This window comes from Phyllobates terribilis, unplaced genomic scaffold (genome assembly GCF_046119375.1).
Source record: "Phyllobates terribilis strain yellow unplaced genomic scaffold, ASM4611937v1 Scaffold_17__1_contigs__length_24005725, whole genome shotgun sequence".
NCBI classification, from domain to species: domain Eukaryota; kingdom Metazoa; phylum Chordata; class Amphibia; order Anura; family Dendrobatidae; genus Phyllobates; species Phyllobates terribilis.
This window is the reverse complement of record NW_027362777.1, coordinates 14,136,241-14,155,473: the sequence shown is the minus strand read 5'-3', so window position 1 is coordinate 14,155,473 and position 19,233 is coordinate 14,136,241. Positions and strand designations below refer to the sequence as shown.

The following is a 19,233-nucleotide window of genomic DNA, read 5'->3' as shown; positions in this document are numbered from 1 at the left end:
CCCCCAATCACTTGAGGCTCACAACAGTTTTATCAAAGCCTGGAAAAGAACTAAATGCCTGCCCTAATGTTCATCCAATTTCATTAATTAATATATACATGAAAATATTCTCTAATATACCGTAATTGCACCATGGCTCTCCCACTACCTACCCTCAATTGTTAGCAACGATCAGGTTGGCTTCGTTAAGGGTAGAGAAGTGCGTGATAATACCAATAAAACGTTGTTAGTTTCACGTGCAAAAAAACGGGATCCCAATGTGCCTTGTTTCTTTGGACGCTGAAAAAGTGTTTGACAGAATGCACTGGACTTTCTTGAAGAGCACCTTACGAAAAATTGGGTTAGGCTCTTTCTTGTTATCTAAAATTCTATCCTTCTACACTGACCCTAAAGCTATAGGGTAAACGGCCTTCTATCTGACACATTTTCTATTAAAAATGAGACAAAGCAAGAGTGTCCCTTATCACCTCTCCTATACACATTGGTGATGGAACATTTCGCGGTAGCATTACAAAAAAATCCAGATATTAGTGGAGTTGCTATAGGCTCACATCACTATAAACTAGCTCTATACGCAGATGACTTGTTGCTCTATTTTCAAACCCAATTATCTCATTTCCTTCTATACTAAAGGAATTCGAAGAATTTGGTCAAGTAAGCGATTTTAAAGTCAACTGCTCTAAATCAGAAGCAATAACATAAGACAACAGCTAATTTTTAACTTTCCCTTTAAGTGGCAGAAAGACACACCTAAGTACCTCAGTACACAAATTCCAGGCAACATGGATGATCTGTATAGCTTAAATTATATCACTGTCCTTGAACAAACTCTTTAAAATGTAATGAATTATAACTCCAAACCCTTGTCCTGGTTTGGTTGTATTTATGTGATAAAATGGACATTTTGCCAAAACTTCTTTATATATTCCAGACCGTTCCTGTCTGCGTTCCTCAGACCTTTTTCTCCCATCTCGACAACGCTATTAGGTAGTATGGGGAACGTCGAGGTCTAGGATATGTTTTAAAATATTGTGATGTTCCAAAAATAAAGGGGGGTACTAGTATGCCCGTTCTAAAAAAAATTACCATCAATCTTTGATTCTTATGAGAGCAGTGGACTGGTTCACATCTGTGGAACATAAGCAATGGGTGAAACTGGAAGAGGACCTCTATCCGTGGATACTCACATCTCTACCTTGAATTGACTAAATACATGTACAAACTAAACAATTATCAATACCCATTCAACACTTTTTGAAAACATGGGATCAAGTCTTAATCTCTTCATCTATATCACGTAGGTTGGGTCCATTAATGCCCTTGTTTGACAACCCAGATTTTCCCTCTGCTTCAGGTACGGACTCATTTCTAATCTGGGACTGATCTGATGGGGTTAGATTGAGACACGTTCTCATGGGATCAGGCTCTTTTCCTTCCTTTATAGAACTTCGTGGCTCCTTTCCAATTAGGAGTCTATCCTGCCTGGCTTATTTCCAGCTCAGGTCATTTATAAATTCTCACATGTTACTAGTATAAAAGATGAACTCACTCCTTTTGAACCCTTAATCACGCAAGTAGGTCCTTGTACTAAACTTCTATCTTGCATACACAAAGCAACACAAATGGACACCAGCGATGACCCTCTACCCTTTACTGGGGTTGGGAGAAGGAATTGGGTAGTCAAATTTCAGAGAAGGATAGGCAAAAAACATACATAATGCCAGAAATGTCACTGACTGCGGAGACATCTCCATGTAGCGTCTTCACTCCGGATATCACTGTACAGGAGCCGCACAGTTCACACTGCGCATTCACTGAGGCCCCTGATCATGTGACCCCTGACTCCTCCCCTCCTGTGACCTCATCACAGGTCCTGTGCGCACAGAGCAGCCATATATGTGGTGGCGGATCTGCAGGTGGAGGTATGTGGAGATTCCCCATTACTGGGCGCAGGGGGCATTAACCCCTTCAGCACGGAGACTCTTTTGGGGTCTCTGTGTGGTGTAAACAGTGAGGTAACAGCTGTGGACAGAATGCGGTTTAGCTGGTTCCCGTCCACATTAGATCCATTCAGACGACAGCAGGATGAAGGACAGAAGCCCAGAGAAGTCCTCACACAACGCCATTATTCATCTCCTAGTACTATCACAGTAATGTAGATAGTAGTGATAACCGTCCACATATTCTCTTTATACCCTCCGGTGCGATGGATTTGGCCTCAGTGTCCAGGAAGCTTCACGGTTCAGCAATGCCCCTCCGCCATCTCCCCTCCACCTGAACTATTTACCCTTTCAATGCCACAAAACCGAAAGTTCTTTCAGTCACCAGTGTGTTCTCTTAGGAAATGTGTGGAAATGTTGGAGGGGTTAATGGCCGCGGGATTAGTGGGGTCTCCTATGTGCTCATTAATTCTCTGCCTTATTTACGGGAGGAGCAGCCGACATATCTGACATTACATCCCAGACACTGAATACAATATACTACAAATTCTCTGCTGCAGGTGATACATTGTGTAATGAAATGTTTTATTTAATGTGATTAAATCTATTTCTTGTGTTCGGCATATTTACATGGTGGACATTTATCAATGCCGCATCTGTGAAACCCCAGAGGTGTAAGCCAGGTTCTCATTATGTGTTTCTCTAACGATTAATTTAGGAGACAGGAGTTGTGAAAGGGTCGGGGCCGAGAACAAACAACCATCTCATAAAACCATCAGACCACCATCTTGTGAGAAAGGTATTCAGCTGCAGACTCCGAGGAAGAAACTGTTTGTTGTCTGTGGCCTAAAATATATAGATTTTATTACTAGATGTAAAGAAGAAAACTAAACACTGTAAAATAATAAATCTCCTCATATGTTTCCCCTTATTATCTCCAGTAATTGTATTATTACCCAGGATTTTTATGTTATATCTGCTCATCATCTTCTCATTCAGGTCTCTACAATATCGGATCCTGTCAGTGAAGATCTTCTATATAAGAGAATTTTCTTGATTTTACCCATCAAAGATGGATATGGACAGAGACAAGATGGCGGAGAGGATATTACACCTCACCCTAGAGATCCTCTTCCGGCTTACTGGAGAGGTGAGAGATTCTGATGACGTCACATTACATCCTTCTTATCTATGGAAATAATAGAAGGACAGAACTGGAGAGGTGAGGACTCTGGAAATGTCTGTAGTGAGATTTATTAACCCTTTAACAACATTTGACGTACTAATGCGCGTCTGTGCCCTGGGACTTAAGAGCCAGACCCGTATTAGTACGTGATGGCGATCGTGCGCGCACACAGGCTGTGCGGGCGCGATCGCCGCCGGGTGTCAGCTGATTGTCACAGCTGACACCCGGTACTATATGCAGGGAGCGGTTACGCACCGCTCCAGCACATTAACCCCCGCGATGCTGCGATCGAAGTCGATCGCAGCATTGCGGTGGCAAGGGGAGGTGATCGCAGATACTCACCTCCTCTTCTGGCTTCCAGCGCAGTGCATCTCCAAACAATCTTCTCCCTGTCCAGCGCTGACAGCCTGCATGGCACAGGGATGGTGCTGCATTCCTGTGCCATGCAGGCGATCAGAGAAAAAAAAAGTGAAAGTCCCATAGTGGGACAAAGTAATAAAGTATAAAAACTATCAGAAAGTGAAAAAAAAATGAAAAAAAAATTGCAAAAATATAAAAAAATAAAATAAAAAAAATAATCCACCAAAAATAAAAATATAATGTACCCATCAATAAATATTATAATAAAAAACAAACAAACAATAAAAGTACACATATTTGCTATCGCCGTGTCCGGAACAACCTGACCTATAAAACTGTCCCACTAGTTAACCCTTTCAGTGAACATGGTTAAAAAAAAAAAAACGAAGCAAAAAACAATGCTTTATCACCATACCGCCAAACAAAAAATGTAATAACACGCGATAAAAAAGACAAATATAAATAAAAATGGTACCACTGAAAACGTCATCTCGTCCCGCAAAAAACAAGCCGCCATACTGCTCCATCAGCCGAAAAATAAAAAAGTTATAGCTCTCAGAATAAAGCTATGCTAAAAAATAATTTTTTCTATAAAATTGCTTTTATTATGTAAAAGTGCAAAACATAGAAAAACTATATAAATGTGGTACCGCTGTAAACGTACTGACCCGAAGAATAAAGCTGCCTTATCAATTTTACCACACGCGGAACAGAATTAAAAAAAACAAAAAAAATAATTCCTGAATTGTTGGTTTTTGTTTATTCTGCCTCCCAAAAATCGGAATAGAAAGCGATCAAAAAATGTCACGTGCCTGAAAATGGCACCAATAACAACGTCAACTCATCCCGCAAAAAACGAGCCATCACATGACTGTCTGCCAAAATCTGGAAAAATTATAGCTCTCAAAATATGGCGATGCAAAAACTAGATTTTACGAAAAATGCGTCTTTTAGTGTGTGACAGCTGTCAGTCATAAAACCCCCATATGATTCTGTTATTGCTGTAATCACACCAACCCGAAGAATAAAGTCGTCTAATCACTTATACCGCACGAGGAACGGCGTAAAAAATAAACTCTCGGGTTAGGGTTAGGGCTAGGGTTAGGGCTAGGGTTAGGCCTGGGTTTGGGGTTAGGGTTGTGATGGGGTTGGGATTTTTTTCAAAAGTAAGAAAAAAAGATGACGATATGGCGACTAGTGTTGAGCGCAAGTGCTCGGTACTTGAGTTTGCATCGGGTGCTCTGGTATGCATTGAGTATCGTGGGTATTTGAGTGACATGCTCGAGTCTCCTCCCCATATGCTTCGCGGCCAGAAAAACTTTGCGGGGATTGCCTGCCATGCACGAGCGATCCCCGCATGTTTTTTTTTTTGGGTGTCTAATAACCGTGAAACATGCGGAGCAGGGACTCGAGCATGTCACTCGAGCACACGCTGTACATGGTGCATACGTGAGTACCCGATGCAAACTCAAGTAGCGAGCACTTGCGCTCAAGAGTAATGACAACTTATTCAATATGATGACCTAATGTTATCAAATTCTGTGTCGTACCTCTGGGTTCAAAATGTTCACTATACACCTTAATAAAATCCTTGAGGGGTCTAGTTTCCAAAATGGGGTCACTTGTGGGGGAGCTCCACTGTTTAGGCACATCAGGGGCTCTCCAAACGCGACATGGTGTCCGCTAACAAATTGAATTGAAAATCGGCTCAAATAGCGGACGCCATGTTGCGTTTGGAGAGCCCCTGCGTGCCTAAACATTGGAGCTGCCCCACAAGTGACCCCATTTTGGAAACTAGACCCCCCAAGGCACCTATCTAGATGCATAGTGAGCACTTGGAACCCCCAGGTGCTTCACAAATTGATTCATAAAAATGAAAAAGTTTTTTTTTTTTTCACTTTTTCATTTTTACCAATCAATTTGTGAAGCACCTAGGGGTTCCAAGTGCTCACTATGCATCTAGATAGGTGCCTTGGGGGGTCTAGTTTCCAAAATGGGGTCACTTGTGGGGGAGCTCCAATGTTTGGGCACACAGGGGCTCTCCAAAGACAACATGGCGTCCGCTAATTATTCAAGCAAATTTTACAATCAAAAAGTCAAATTGCGATCCTTCCCTTCCGAGTCCTGCCTTGCGCCCAAACAGTGTTTTTTCCCCACATATGGGGTATCTGCGTGCCCAGGGGAAATTGCACAACAAATTTTGGGGTCCATTTTTTCTTGTTACCCCTGTGAAAATAAAAAAAATTGGGTCTAAATTAACATTTTTGTGAAAAAAGTTAAATGTTAATTTTTTTCTTCCACATTCCAAAAATTCCTGTGAAGCACCTGAAGGGTTAATAAAGTTCTTGAATGTGGTTTTGAGCACCTTGAGGGGTGCAGTTTTAAGAATGGTGTCACTTTTGGGTATTTTCTGTCATAAAGACCTCTCAAAGTGACTTCAAATGTGATGTGGTCCCTAAAAAAATGGTTTTTTAAATTTTGTTGGAAAAATGAGAAATCGCTGGTCAACTTTTAACCCTTATAGCTGCCTAACAAAAAAATTTTGGTTCCAGAATTGTGCTGATGTAAAGTAGACATGTGGGAAATGTTATTTATTAACTCTTTTGTGTGACATATCTCTCTGATTTAAGGGCATAAAAATTAAAATTTTGAAAATTGCAAAATTTTCAAAATTTTTGCCAAATTTCCGTTTTTTTCACAAATAAACGCAAGTGATATCGAAGAAATTTTACCACAATCATGAAGTACAATATGTCACAAAAAAACAATCTCAGAATCAGGGGGATCCGCTGAAGCGTTCCAGAGTAATTACCTCATAAAGTGACAGTGGTCAGAATTGTAAAAATTGGCCTGGTCATTAACGTGCAAACCACCCTTGGGGGTTAAGGGGTTAATGTCTCTCTCCATAACCAGGATTACACAGTAGTGAAGAAGACCTCTAGAGAGCGCTGTGAAGACCCTGTGTCTGAGGGATGGGGAAGACCCCTGAGCCCAATCACGTGGCCTGCACCTTATCCTCTGATATATGAGGACATCAATGACCAGAAGATCCTAGAACTCACCTACAAGATGATTGAGCTGCTGACTGGAGAGGTGACACTGCTGGGAATGCTGGGACTTTATACAGTAATGCTATGAAAGGATCGGGGGGATGACTGCATCATTGTATGTGTCAGGTTCCTATAAGATGTCAGGATGTCGCTGTCTATTTCTCCATGGAGGAGTGGGAGTATTTAGAAGAACACAAAGATCTGTACAAGGACGTCATGATGGAGGTTCCCCAGCCCCTCACATCACCAGGTAATAGACAGGACTAAATACACACGGCCTATAATTATCTGTATGTAAAGAATGAATTCAGTCCCTGTATGTGTTTCCTCCAGATCTATCCAGTAAGAGGACAACACCAGAGAGATCTCCCCGTCCTCTTCTTCCACATGACTGTAAACAAGAAGATCTCAATATTCCTCAGGATCATCAGGTAGATGGAGAGAAGGTGTCATGAGATCTCCCCTATGATGTGTAGACGGCTGTGAAGGTCTTGTGTTCCATCTTGTTTTATCCACCAGTATTATATGTTTTATACTTGTGTAATGAGAACATTGGAGATGGCAGGATTAGAGCTGATCATAGATGTGACTTCTCCATCAGCCTGTGACTTTTACAATATTTGTTTCAGGGTGAATATCTGACCCATATTAATACTACAGAGACATATGTGAGCGGTGATGAGCGGTGTAAAGAGGAGATTCCTACATATGACTACCCAGGTGAGTAGTAACCACTAAATGTAGAGAAGTTACCAATTCATCTCAGTCACCGGCTGTGGCTGCTTTATCGGTGGTGTAGTCCGGCCGTACCACAATCATGTGATCACCATTTTACTTCTAGACCACAACATTCTCCTCCATCCAAAACTGTTTAAATGACTTTGGGCATTGAAAGCCCTAATCTATAGAACTTCCAACCAGAAGGATCCACCTACCCTTTGAGATTAGGAGATGCTGACTCTTACCTGCCCAGATCTTTAAACTACAAAGCCAAATGACAGCGTACATAGAATTTGCTGACAAGTTAGAAAATCACATGAATAATAATATTATGACGGGCCTGTAAGAGAAAGCGGAGGGTAATGATGCTGTTGGCTTCCTAGAACCCTGATATCTTATTGGATGAATCTACCTTCCCTCCCTTCTGTGCTGCTGAATGTGCTCATATGGTCCCTACAAGACCAGGTCCAGTGTTTCTGGAAAAGTTTCATTTTTATGATCGACAACATTAAATGTGCAGTGAGGACCAAGTGTGAATTTCTGTACAATAACAACAGAGTTTCCCTTTATCCTGACTTTTCAATTTCTTTTAAAACTGACTAACTTCAAGGAGGATTATGATAAACTACATAAAAAAGCATTACCCCTGTGCCATGATATATCTCTGTGATGCTGAGTCACTTTTCATGGCCAAGCCGTGAGACAGGATAGTCAAGGAGTCCTGTAACATCCCTGGCGGCATGCTTACATGGTTTACCACCTCCCACCATGCAAGACCGCAATCTTACCTATCAGTCCAGGCTGCACACTTTGCTCCAGTGCCTTCTGTTTGCATGTCTCTTGTCTGATTGCTTAGGGCGGCGGCGGCGCTGTTGCTTTCTGATTCTTATAGTTGCAGTGTGTGCACTCCTAATGCGTCTCCAACCTATTGCTGTGAGTCACTGGATACTTACACCCCCTCCACCCAGTAGGAGGTGCCTGAGCAACTCTTTCATTCAGTGTGTTCTGTGCAACTGAGTTGCCAGGTCTTGTCCTGTATCTTGCCTGTTTCTGCCACCCTGGGGGCTGTATACCCAGGCCTGTTACCTGTGACTTCTAGTCAGTTTCCGCCATCCTGGGGGCTGAGTTCCCAGGCTCGTTCCTGTATCTTGTTCCTGGTTCGGATCCTGTCTGAACAGTGTCCTAGCCCTTTACCTATTTGTCTCTATGTCTGTACCTTCCCTTTTCCTGCAGTGTCTGAACCTGCACCTAACTCCAACTCGTTGTCTCTGTACTTCTGTTTGTGAGTTTTGTGTCCACTCGCTACTTCATTGTAAGTACCTTGTGTGTATCTGGTTCTGCTCGTTCTGTTTCCCTGTCTCCTTATCTACTCCTGTGTTCCAGCTATCTTCTTGTGTTTTCCAGTCTGTTCCATGTGAACAGAGCCCTGTCCTGTCTACCGCATCTGCGGGTTTTGTTCTGCTCTGCTTGTCTACCGCATCTTTGGGTTTTGCTCTGCTCTGCTTGTCCATCGCACCTGTAGTTTTGCTCTGCTCTGCTTGTCCACCGCACCTGCGGTTTTGCTCTGCTCTGCTTGTCCACTGCACCTGCGGCTTTGCTCTGCTCTGCTTGTCCACCGCACCTGCGGTTTTGCTTTGCTCTGCTTGTCTACCGCACCTGCGGGTTTTGCTCTGCTCTGCTTGTCTACCGCTTCTGCGGATTTTGCTCTGCTCTGCTTGTCTACCGCACCTGCGGGTTTTGCTCTGCTCTGCTTGTCTATCGCATCTGCGGCTCTGTTCCTGTATCATAGTCTGTACTGGTTCCTATTTTGCCTGCATTCCTACCTGCCAGTACCCACCTGTCTGCATATCAGCTGTGCCTGCCAGTACCCACCTGTCTGCATATCAGCTGTGCCTGCCAGTACCCACCTGTCTGTATGCCAGCCTAACCTGCCTGTTCCTGCATTCCCCGGTGTGGGTCAACAGCTGTGACCGGGGTCTGACCTGGAGTAGCAACTGGTCCCTCTGCTCGGTTCCTCCCTGGTTTACAGAGTCGATTGAGCCGCCGTGCGACCTTGGTCGAACCGGGTTGATACTTAGTCACGCCCCTCCAGGCACTCCTCGGTTCATGATCCAGTGGGATCACTAATCACGCTCACGCCAGTCAGTCCGGGCGTGAGCCTAACAAGTCCGAAGTCAAAAGCCAGGAGGGTACATCATAAACAAAAGAAAGAAAGAAGTAGACAGGTAACATTCCGTTCATCAGAATACCAGGAGGATAGCGAATCAGAGCATAAGGGGTTAAACATACGGATGGTCAGAACAAGGTCAGGCAACAGAAGATCAATTCACAGAACATAAGGCACAGAGACAAACCTCACACAAGCTGAATGTACATCTGGCAGAAACAGCCCAGTTAAGTAGCCTGGCAATCACCTAGGATAATGAACACTTCGAGATAGCCAGTTCCTTTTAGTCTCAGATTGTACGGCTGAGCTGTCAATCAACACACTGACAGCTCAGCACAACCCTGCACCAGACTGGATGACCGAGTTGTCAGTAACTGCATCCCAGACACACTGAGTGGTAGAACCGTGACAGTACCCCCTCTTCTAATGGAGGCCACCGGACCCCCAAGCTTCCCAAGAAATTTTAGATGGAAGGTCCTGACTAACCAATCTGCCTTCACATCTCAAGCTATGACCCACGTTCTCTCCTCTGGTCCATATTCCTTCCAATGGATGAGGTATTGGAGGGAATTTCGGACCCTATGAGAATCCATAACCCACTGAAACTCATACTCCAAGCCACCGTCGACTGAAACCAGAGGAGGCGGGGAAGAGGGAGACAATGCCGAAGGGACAAACTCCTTTAATAGGGATTTATGAAAGACTTTAGTGATGCGAAGAGATGGAGGAAGCTTTAATCTGAATGCCACTGGATTGACCACCTCTAGGATCTCATATTGACCAATAAAATTTGGACCCAACTTTGTCGACAGCACTTTAAGTTTAATGTTCCTATGACAACCAAACCTTATCCCCGATCTTAAAAACAGGACTCACTGAACGTCTTCTATTGGCCTTCTGTTTTTTGGCGAATCTGAGCAGTCCCAATATTCTTTTGAACATCCTTTCAGACATTCCCAAATCTTAGTATTGTGACCTCCACCCCAAGCCATTCAGAAATAATCCTAGGAAATTCACCAAAATAGGGATGAAAACCGTAATTACAGAACAATGGTGAGGTTCCAGTAAACTGATTCACTCAGCTGTTAAATGGAAACTCGGCAAGTGTAAAAACGAAGACCTCCTGCTGAGCCGCCACAAAGCATCTTAAAACTTATTCCAAAGATTGATTTGTCCTGTCAGTCTGACCATTGGTTTGAGGGTGGTAAACAGATGAAAATGATAAGTCAATCCTGAGTTTACTACAAAAAGCTCTCCAGAATTTAGAGACAAATTGTACTCCCCTATCAGACACAATGTTAAGAGTGATCCCATGTAACCTTACAATATGAGAAAAACAACCTGGAGAGTGTCTCTGCATTAGGTAATCCTGACAAAGGAACAAAATTAGCTTGCTTGCTGAATTGGTCAACTACCGCTCTGATAGCAGTTTTCCCACGAGACAGAGGAAAATCCGTGATGAAATCCATAGACAGATGAGTCCACTGGCTTTCTGGAATTGTCAATGGATTCAATTCCCCAGCCGGCCGGCTATGACTGACTTTATCATGGGCGCAAATTTCACAAACAGATACAAAAATCTTTGATATTATTATGCATGCACGGCCACCAAAAAATCTAGCAATTGCTTTCTGTGCAGCAATAACCCCAGGATGACCACTCAAGATGGAATCCTGAAATTCTTGTAACACACACAATCTTAGGTACACAGGCACAAATAATTTAGATCCTGGAGTAGCGGAAGGAGCCAACGACTGGACTTTATGGATCTACTCCTCCAATTTCAAGGTTACCATAGAATCCACAATACCGTGAGGAATAATGGAGGATGCAGGTTCTGGAGGAGAAACTGAATCGAGACTACAAGATAATGTGTCAGCTTTCACATTCTTAGACCTTGGCCAGACATAATGTGACGCTGTGTCACCTTTCATGGCCAAGTCGTGAAGCAGGATAGTGAGGGAGTCTGAAGTCAGAAGCCAGGAGGATGCATCCTAAACAGAAGGAAGAGACAATGGCGTGGTCAGGTAACGTTCCGCTGGTCAGAATGCCAGGAGTATAGCGGATCAGAGCACAACTAGGTCCAAGGTCAGGCAACAGAAGATAAATTCACAGAACACAAGGGGCAGAGACAAACCTCACCCAAGCTGAATGTACGTCTGGCAGAGGTCTAGGAGAAACAGCCCAGTTAAGTATACTGGCAATCACCTGGGATAATGAACACTTCGAGATAGCCAGCGCCTCCCAGTCTCAGATTGGACGGCTGAGCTGTCAATCAAAGTACTGACAGCTTCAGCACGCCCCTTTACCAGATTTAACGGTTGAGTTGGCAGCAACTGCATCCCAGTCACACTGAGGGGTGGAACTGTGACAATCTCTAAGCCTTCACTGACTTGCCTCTTATTTTACATAATGCATTTAGTAGTGCAGGGTTAGGTAAAATAGGAGGCAGGTCAGTGAGCGATCAGTGAGCTGTCATAAGAGCATACAGATGAATATGTAAGCAGAGCACCAGATAGCGCACCCCCCACAGGCCGCCCCGGAGCAAATGTATATCATTATCTCCAAACTGAAAGTAAAGATAACACAGCAACCACAGGACGGATTTCATCAACCAAGGTATCATATTAATCAGTGTAATGGTGCCCACCAGACAGTGTATGTAGTTTACTGAGCACAATCCCGCTGACAGGTGCGCTTTAAGATCTAGGAAGAGCTGACAATTAAACTCCTTTCGGAAGACCTTGCAATAGAACATATGGGGAAGTGAGAGATAATGGTTTAACTTCTTTTGAAGCATAGGAACCCTGTAGTGTACAGGTAATTAAACAAGAAAGTTATTTTAGGAGAAAACATGCCAAAAGGAGAGGGGTTTACTGCAGGAGAAGTGTGCTTTCCCAGGCACAGAACTTTTATTCATGCAGCACAGATTGTAGTCAACCCGGCTCCGGGGTTCAGACCGGAATATTGGGGTTGGTATCGATCCGATATGTATGAGATATAGATTTTCAGCATTATAACGAAGGGCGGATGTGATGCATTAACTCACATCAGCGGGGGGGTGCACTAGAATCACTCCAATTGAATAACGGTCTGATAGATGGTGCGAACAAGGTCATATTTGATCTTTATGTACAGGTAAAATCATGATAAAAAAATATGATATGCTCTCCTAAAATCCTTAAAGGCTGAGAACATCTCACAAACAGCCACACATGAGTTCATAAAGGAGAAGTGTGTGGGCGTAACTTAGGAGCTAATAAAAAGCAAATCCTGGGTCTGGATCATTGTCAGCACCTAGGAAGACATACAGTAGTTCGCTGTGAAGGTTCTGTCCAATTCCAAATCAAAGTGCTTCCCTTCGCTAAGCTCTGAGCCAGTTCTGTGACCAAGTTTAGCAAGTTTCTTGTGTTTATACCTTTTATGTATTTGTATATATTCTGCTGTTTTGTTCCCCTTTTGTATTATCTTGTATATTTTTTAAACACTGCCTATATTTTGGATTAAATATATAGCTTAATAATTCTGTTCCTTTTGCTTTGTAAACCTCACCCGAAGCCATATGCTACCTGTAATGGGTGTCCAGTTGGCCCGTATAAATGATTTGTGCTGTTAGTTTCCTAATAACCGGCCTAGTAGTGGAAGCAGCCGCAGTTTCGTCCATCAGTCATTGATCAATTGCGTATTTTCCTTACGATTTGGAGGCAGCGGAGTTGCGCTCCCTTGACAAAGTGATAACAGTGGGTGGATCTGCGTGACCCCTCTGGCTATGTATCTTTGACACCGTGCCTAATGACAGAAGCAGACTTCGCAGGAGCAGATCCCAGAGGAGATGGGACACACCATTTACAGAAGCCCTAATTTGACAAAATGGCAGAAAACCAGAGCAGTAGAAATCCTCATAAAGTGACTCCATTTTGGAAATTATAACCCTCGGTGAATTAATCTATAGGAGTAGTGACTATTTTGACTCCACAGGCACTTTCCAGAAATTAGCACGCAGTGGATGTTGGAGAGTAAAAATTGCACATTTGCCATTTTACTGGTTCCCAGATTGTGCTCCAGGAGACACACACCGTAAATTAAGTGGGTTCTTCTCACTATAGTAATGTCAAATACATGGATGCTAAATGTGGTTTGGGCGCACTGCGAGGCTCAGGAGCGAGGGGGAGATTTGACTTTAAGAGAGCGAATATTGCTGGATTAGTTTATGGAAGCCATGTTGCTTTTCAAAAGCATTTGAGCCACTAATAATATGGAAACCTGTTTTTCCATTGACAGATGATGGACCTGAGTGTGGGCATGTTTTTTGCTTGATGAGTAGAAGTTTTTATTGGTATTATTTTTGACTGCAGAACATTGTTTGGTGGCTTTTTATTCCATATTTGTGAGGCAGAATGAACAAATAGTTGAACGCCACGCTCCACTGGTTCATCCTATGAGGATTTGCATTAGACTGTGAACTGTCATTAATTTGTGAATAATTCAATTTTTTAACATAACTTTTTATAGACAATTTAAGTACAAATGTTCAAAAATATAAAAATCAAGCATATATTATTCAAAAATATTAATGGTTTCTTTTTGTTGCCAGATGACTGTACCAGGAAATCAGAGGGACAACTGACATCTTCAATTTTTAAATCAGATGATCTTGAGACCCCACAGGATACAATTGAAGTGAATGCCATTACTCCAAATATACCATCATCCCTTCACAGCAAAGATCTGTCATCTGATCCTTTGAAACACGTCCTGTCTTCTGATCCATTACCGACTACTATGGAAAATCCAAGTCGCATTAAACAACTAACTGCTCCTAAAGCAAAGAAGTCATTTTCATGTTCAGAATCTGGAAATAGGTTTCCTCTCAAAAAGTGTTTTCTGAAACATCAAAAAAATCACACAGCAGAGAGCAGATTTTCTTGTTCCAAGTGTGGGAAATGTTTTAACTACAAATCACAGCTTGTTAGTCACCAGAGACGTCACACAGGGGAGAAGCCATTTTCATGTTCCGAATGTGAGAAATGTTTTACAAAGAAATCAAGTCTTATCAGACATCAAAGATTTCACACAGGGGAAAAGCCTTTTTCATGTTCAGAATGTGGGAAATGTTTTGTAGATAAATCAACTCTTGTTAGTCACCAGAGAACTCACACTGGGGAGAAACCATTTTCATGTTCAGAATGTGGAAAATGTTTTGTGAAGAAATCATCTCTTCTTAGTCACCAGCACTGTCACACAGGGGAGAAGCCCTTTTCCTGTTTAGAATGTGGGAAATATTTTAGACAGAAATGTAATCTTGTTATACACCAACTAACTCACACAGGAGAGAAGCCTTTTTCATGTTCAGAATGTGGAAAATGTTTTAACCGGAAAGCTAATCTTAATAGCCACCAGAGGATCCACAGAGGGGAGAAACCTTTTTCATGTTCAGAATGTGGGAAATGTTTTAACTGGAAATCAGATGTTATTATACATCAAAGAACCCACACACGGGAGAAGCCTTTTTCATGTTTAGAATGTAGGAAATGTTTTAAACGGAAAGTGCTTCTTGATAGCCACCAGAAAACCCACAAAGGGGAGAAGCCTTTTTCATGTTCAGAATGTGGGAAATGTTTTAGCTGGAAATCGCTTCTTGATAGCCACCAGAAAACCCACAAAGGGGAGAAGCCATTTTCATGTTCAGAATGTGGAAAATGTTTTAATCGGAAAGCGTATCTTGATGGCCACCATAAAACCCACACAGGGGAGAAGCCTTTTTCATGTTCAGAATGTGGGAAATGTTTTAATCGGAAAGCGCATCTTGATAAACACCAGAGAACCCACACAGGGTAGAAGCCTATTTCATTTTAAGAATGTAGGAAATGTTTTAAACGGAAAGTGCTTCTTGATAGCCACCAGAGACCCCACACATGGGTGAATCCTTTTTCATGTTCAGAATGTGGGAAATGTTTTAACCGGAAAGCGCATCTTGATAAACACCAGAGAACCCACACAGGCTAGAAGCCTTTTTCATGTTCAGAATGTGGGGAATGTTTTGTGAAGAAATCACATCTTCTTAGTCACCAGAGCAGTCACACAGGGGAGAAGCCTTTTTCATGTTCTTAATGTGGGATATGTTTTACACTGAAATCATCTTTTAAAGGGAACCTGCCACCAGAAAAAACGCTATTAACCTGCAAAAATGGGCTTAATCTGCAGGTTAATAGCGTTACTAACTTGCCCTGCACCTGCACATAGCCAAACACTGCTGGGAGAAAATTAACTTTATTCTCCTCGGCAGCATTCAATTTCAGTCACGAGGGCAGTGCCTGTGCGGATTTTGTTACCGCTCGGAGAATACAGAACGGCTGTTGTAAACAAACCCCCAACTCTGACTACCACTGACTCTGCATGGGGGCCGGCTGTCAGTCAGTGCTGCGGTGCTGTTACAGTCACCGCTCCTTATACTCAGAGCGGTGACTGAACCAGCGACAGCACCGCCCCTGTGACTGAAACCGAATGCTGCTGAGGAGAATAAAGTTAATTTTCTCCCAGCAGCGTTTGGCTATGTGCAGGTGCCGGGCACGATAGTAACGTTACTAACCTGCAGATTAAGCCCATATCTGCAGATTAATAATGTTTTTGGTTGTGACAGGTTCTGATTAATAAGTATCTGAGAAGTCACACAGGAAAGAAGCCTTTTTCATGTTCAGAATGTTGGAAATGTCTTAACCGAAAATTGTATAATCTTTAAGGGGTTGTGCAATACTAGGACAACCCATTGTCATTCTTCATGTTTGGCCTCGTTAAAGTAAAAACACTCATTCTCAGCTCCTGTGCTGGCGCCATTCCAGGCGTTTCTGGGCTCGCCTTTTCGGTGTTCATGTGAGGTTGTTACATCTCACAAGCCCTGCACCCAATCAGTGTCGGCTTCACTGTCCCTGACTTTGAATGTATTGAATATCAACAGGAAGCCAGGGCTGTGGTTGCTCTCTGACTTCCTCATGATGTCTGAAAGTGGTGTGAGGCAGTGAGTGGGATCATATTCGAGGGACGGTATATATTCGCTAGGATGCGCATAGAGGCATATTGAACCCGCTGAAGTGCACTGCAGTCACAAAAACACCTGTGGTTGCAGTGCAAAATAAAAGTAAAGTTTGGACTTGGTCAAACTATTTGACCAAGTCGGATTTAATAAAACCCGGCATGGGATTTTATTTTTGAAGTGATCTACAGGTGGCAGTGGGACGGGTCACTCCTATTCCATTTAAACCTTTAGCAAAGGTTTGGTTGTGTCAATGTTTTATTTGCAAGTTGCAGAGCAGGAAGCTCTGTGCACTGCAAGCCTGAGTGAAGGCATAACACAGGCTTGTGAAGGAAGCCCAGAAGGTGCACCCCAGACTGGAATGGCGCGGCCGTCCCCCACGGCATCAAATTTACACGGACTGTTTGGATATCACAGCTGCGATCTGGAGGACAGCTTTTGCATTTGAGTTGGGAGTTTTGGCAAATAAAGACATTTAAGTTGAACTTTCCTTGGGTCACTGCCTCATTACCGCATAGTGTGAACACCGCCGCACTACAGTGGGGACATTGACATCAGTACTGATTGGGCACAGGGCTCACGTGACATACCAATCTCACATGAGTCCCGGAAGTGCAAGTGCTGACACCGCTGGAATGGCGCCGGCATGGAAAGTTTGTATTTTTTGTTTTATTTTAACAGGACCAAACATGAGGAATGAAAAAGGCTTGTCCAAGTAGTGGACAACTTTTTTATACATAAAAAAAATGAATTACTGGAAAGTTGTATTTTGTTGACCATCAAAAAGACTCCTATGGGGAGAAACTATATATGTTATTGACAAATTATACAAAAACATATAACACACAGTTGTATAATTAAATGAGAAAGGGAAATTACTTTAGAACTTACCATATTTTTTGACCTATAAGACACTTTTTAGCAATAAAAAAATATTGCTAATAAGTGAGTGTGTCTTATAGACTGGAGGCTGCTTCCTGTGACAGAGGAGAACAATGAGACAGTTTCCTTCCTGATCACTGAGATAGCTGCTCTCTCTCCTCCAGCCCATACTTATCTAATTGATTGGTTTTAGAGCATAAGGGGACGGTACCGGGACCTGCTCAGAGGCTGTACGTCCTGAGTGAGCAGCTTAAGAACCTTCCACCCAATTAGCTCATAGATGTTTCAGATCATGTAACACTATTTTACATATTTTCAAACTTTCTCAGGTTTAGTTATGAAATGAGCCATTTCTTATGATTTTGACCTTCTGCATTCAAATATGACAATGAAAATTTTTAGTTGTCTCTTATTTCTATGATATCAAAGAGTTTTCCTTTTACTGCTACATATAATTAATGCATAAAAGTTTCAACACTTTGAAACAGTATTATTTTTGAAAATATAAAGATTCAGAATATTTTGTTATTCCAATTTTCTGATATTTACTTAGAGGAAACTTGGCAAGAATTCAAAAACCTAAAATCTGTCTAAACACTATTGTGAATCATCAACAGTTAAAGAAATTGCATTACAAAATTCGGTACTCATTCAGTGACAACTCTTTTTTGCTTGTCTCTTGTATTCCATCAGCTCTTCTCTTACAATTGTCCTTCAATAATCTGCAAGCATTGATGGATTCCATTTTCTTTGATGTCTTTTTTCCATAGCTGCAATATCTTGGTGAAGTCTCTCAGCTTGCTTGTCGCTCACTGCTCCGCAGTTTGGTGGACGAAGGTGATGTAAGAAATTAATCTTTAATTATGGGACCAAGATAGAGAAGGTGGCTTGTATGCCGATGATTTGCTCTTCTTCCTAGGGAAGGCTAGGGGGGGTCTCTGGAGAGCATGATGTCGACTATCTCCAGCTGACTTATTCCGTCCAAAGACCATACTGAGGAATAGAGGGCACTTATTACAGGTGGAAGAATGGCCAATCAAGCAAACAGGCAAGAGTTCTTTACAGTTAGAGCAGTCAGACTGTGGAACGCCTACCACGAGATGTAGTAATGGCAGACACTATTGTGAAGACCCTAGGTCTTCCGTGGGTGTAACACTACTCAGACAACACAGGGTGAGGGTAAAACAGTGTGGTAATACTTTATTGAACCACAAAGCGGACAGTAAACAGATAGAATAGTCCCAGCAAGTACCCTATATGGTGCAAATGACAAAGTCCTCACCATTTCGCTGGCCTGCCGGGAATAGAGAAGCTGTGATTTCGGGGCTTCCAGGATCGACTACACCCACCACTGGCACACCACTTTTGTAAGGCCCCCAACGAGAGAAGGTAACGAAAAGCTTAGAAAACTATCCGAGAGCAGTGAAGTCAGGGGCCAGGTGACCTGGATTCTTCAAGATGTCTCTGAGGGTTCAGCAATGGTCAATGGAGCAGATCTGTATTCCTCCAGCTGGGGCCAAAGTCCCCTAAGCTGGCCAGCTGTAGAGTGACACTGAATAGAGGCAGAGACCCCTTTTTATAGATCACAGTTGTCCTTTCAGCCACCATTCAAAGGTCAGAGATCAAGGTGGAAGGGGCTCATGACTCATTGTTTGAGCATTTAATCAACTTCCATAGTTTGTCCTCCATTTCTCAGCAAATCAGCAACTCCCTGGGCTGGTGTAATACGTAATCAGCATATTATCAAACTGTATTGCTTGATGACCCTATCTTGCAAGATTTACAGACAGTTCAAGTGCTTCTCACTAAATTAGAATATCATCAAAAAGTTAATTTATTTCAGTTCTTCAATATAAAGAGTGAAACTCATATGATATAGAGTCATTACAAGCAGAGTG

The 19,233-nt window shown here is 42.6% G+C and overlaps 1 protein-coding gene across 4 annotated transcripts; it reads left to right on the top strand.

Annotated features, from left to right (window-relative positions):
* The first annotated feature begins 1,845 nt into the window (after window positions 1–1,845).
* On the top strand, window positions 1,846–17,747 carry LOC141176098 (uncharacterized). 4 transcript variants are annotated; one of them, XM_073660086.1, is made up of 8 exons: window positions 1,846–1,922; window positions 2,659–2,739; window positions 2,940–3,090; window positions 6,400–6,579; window positions 6,663–6,786; window positions 6,870–6,967; window positions 7,166–7,256; window positions 14,018–17,747. In XM_073660086.1, exons 3-8 carry the CDS (start codon window positions 3,013–3,015, stop codon window positions 15,259–15,261), a joined length of 1,815 nt encoding a protein of 604 aa, XP_073516187.1. In that variant the 5' UTR covers window positions 1,846–1,922; window positions 2,659–2,739; window positions 2,940–3,012; the 3' UTR covers window positions 15,262–17,747. The 4 variants fall into 4 exon arrangements, with proteins under 4 accessions (XP_073516187.1, XP_073516190.1, XP_073516189.1 ...); XM_073660089.1 differs by having other exon boundaries at window positions 1,847–1,922; window positions 2,940–3,162; XM_073660087.1 differs by lacking the exon at window positions 1,846–1,922 and adding an exon at window positions 2,365–2,500.
* The last annotated feature ends 1,486 nt before the right edge of the window (window positions 17,748–19,233 follow it).

What these genes read in the sequence shown, in the direction of transcription:
- LOC141176098 (XM_073660086.1), top strand. Translation starts at nt 3,013, where the DNA reads ATGGATATGGACAGAGACAAGATGGCGGAGAGGATATTACACCTCACC. An exon ending in TCTTCCGGCTTACTGGAGAG is followed by an intron (nt 3,091 to 6,399) that starts GTGAGAGATTCT and finishes CTCCATAACCAG; the next exon opens with GATTACACAGTAGTGAAGAA. An exon ending in ATATTCCTCAGGATCATCAG is followed by an intron (nt 6,968 to 7,165) that starts GTAGATGGAGAG and finishes TATTTGTTTCAG; the next exon opens with GGTGAATATCTGACCCATAT.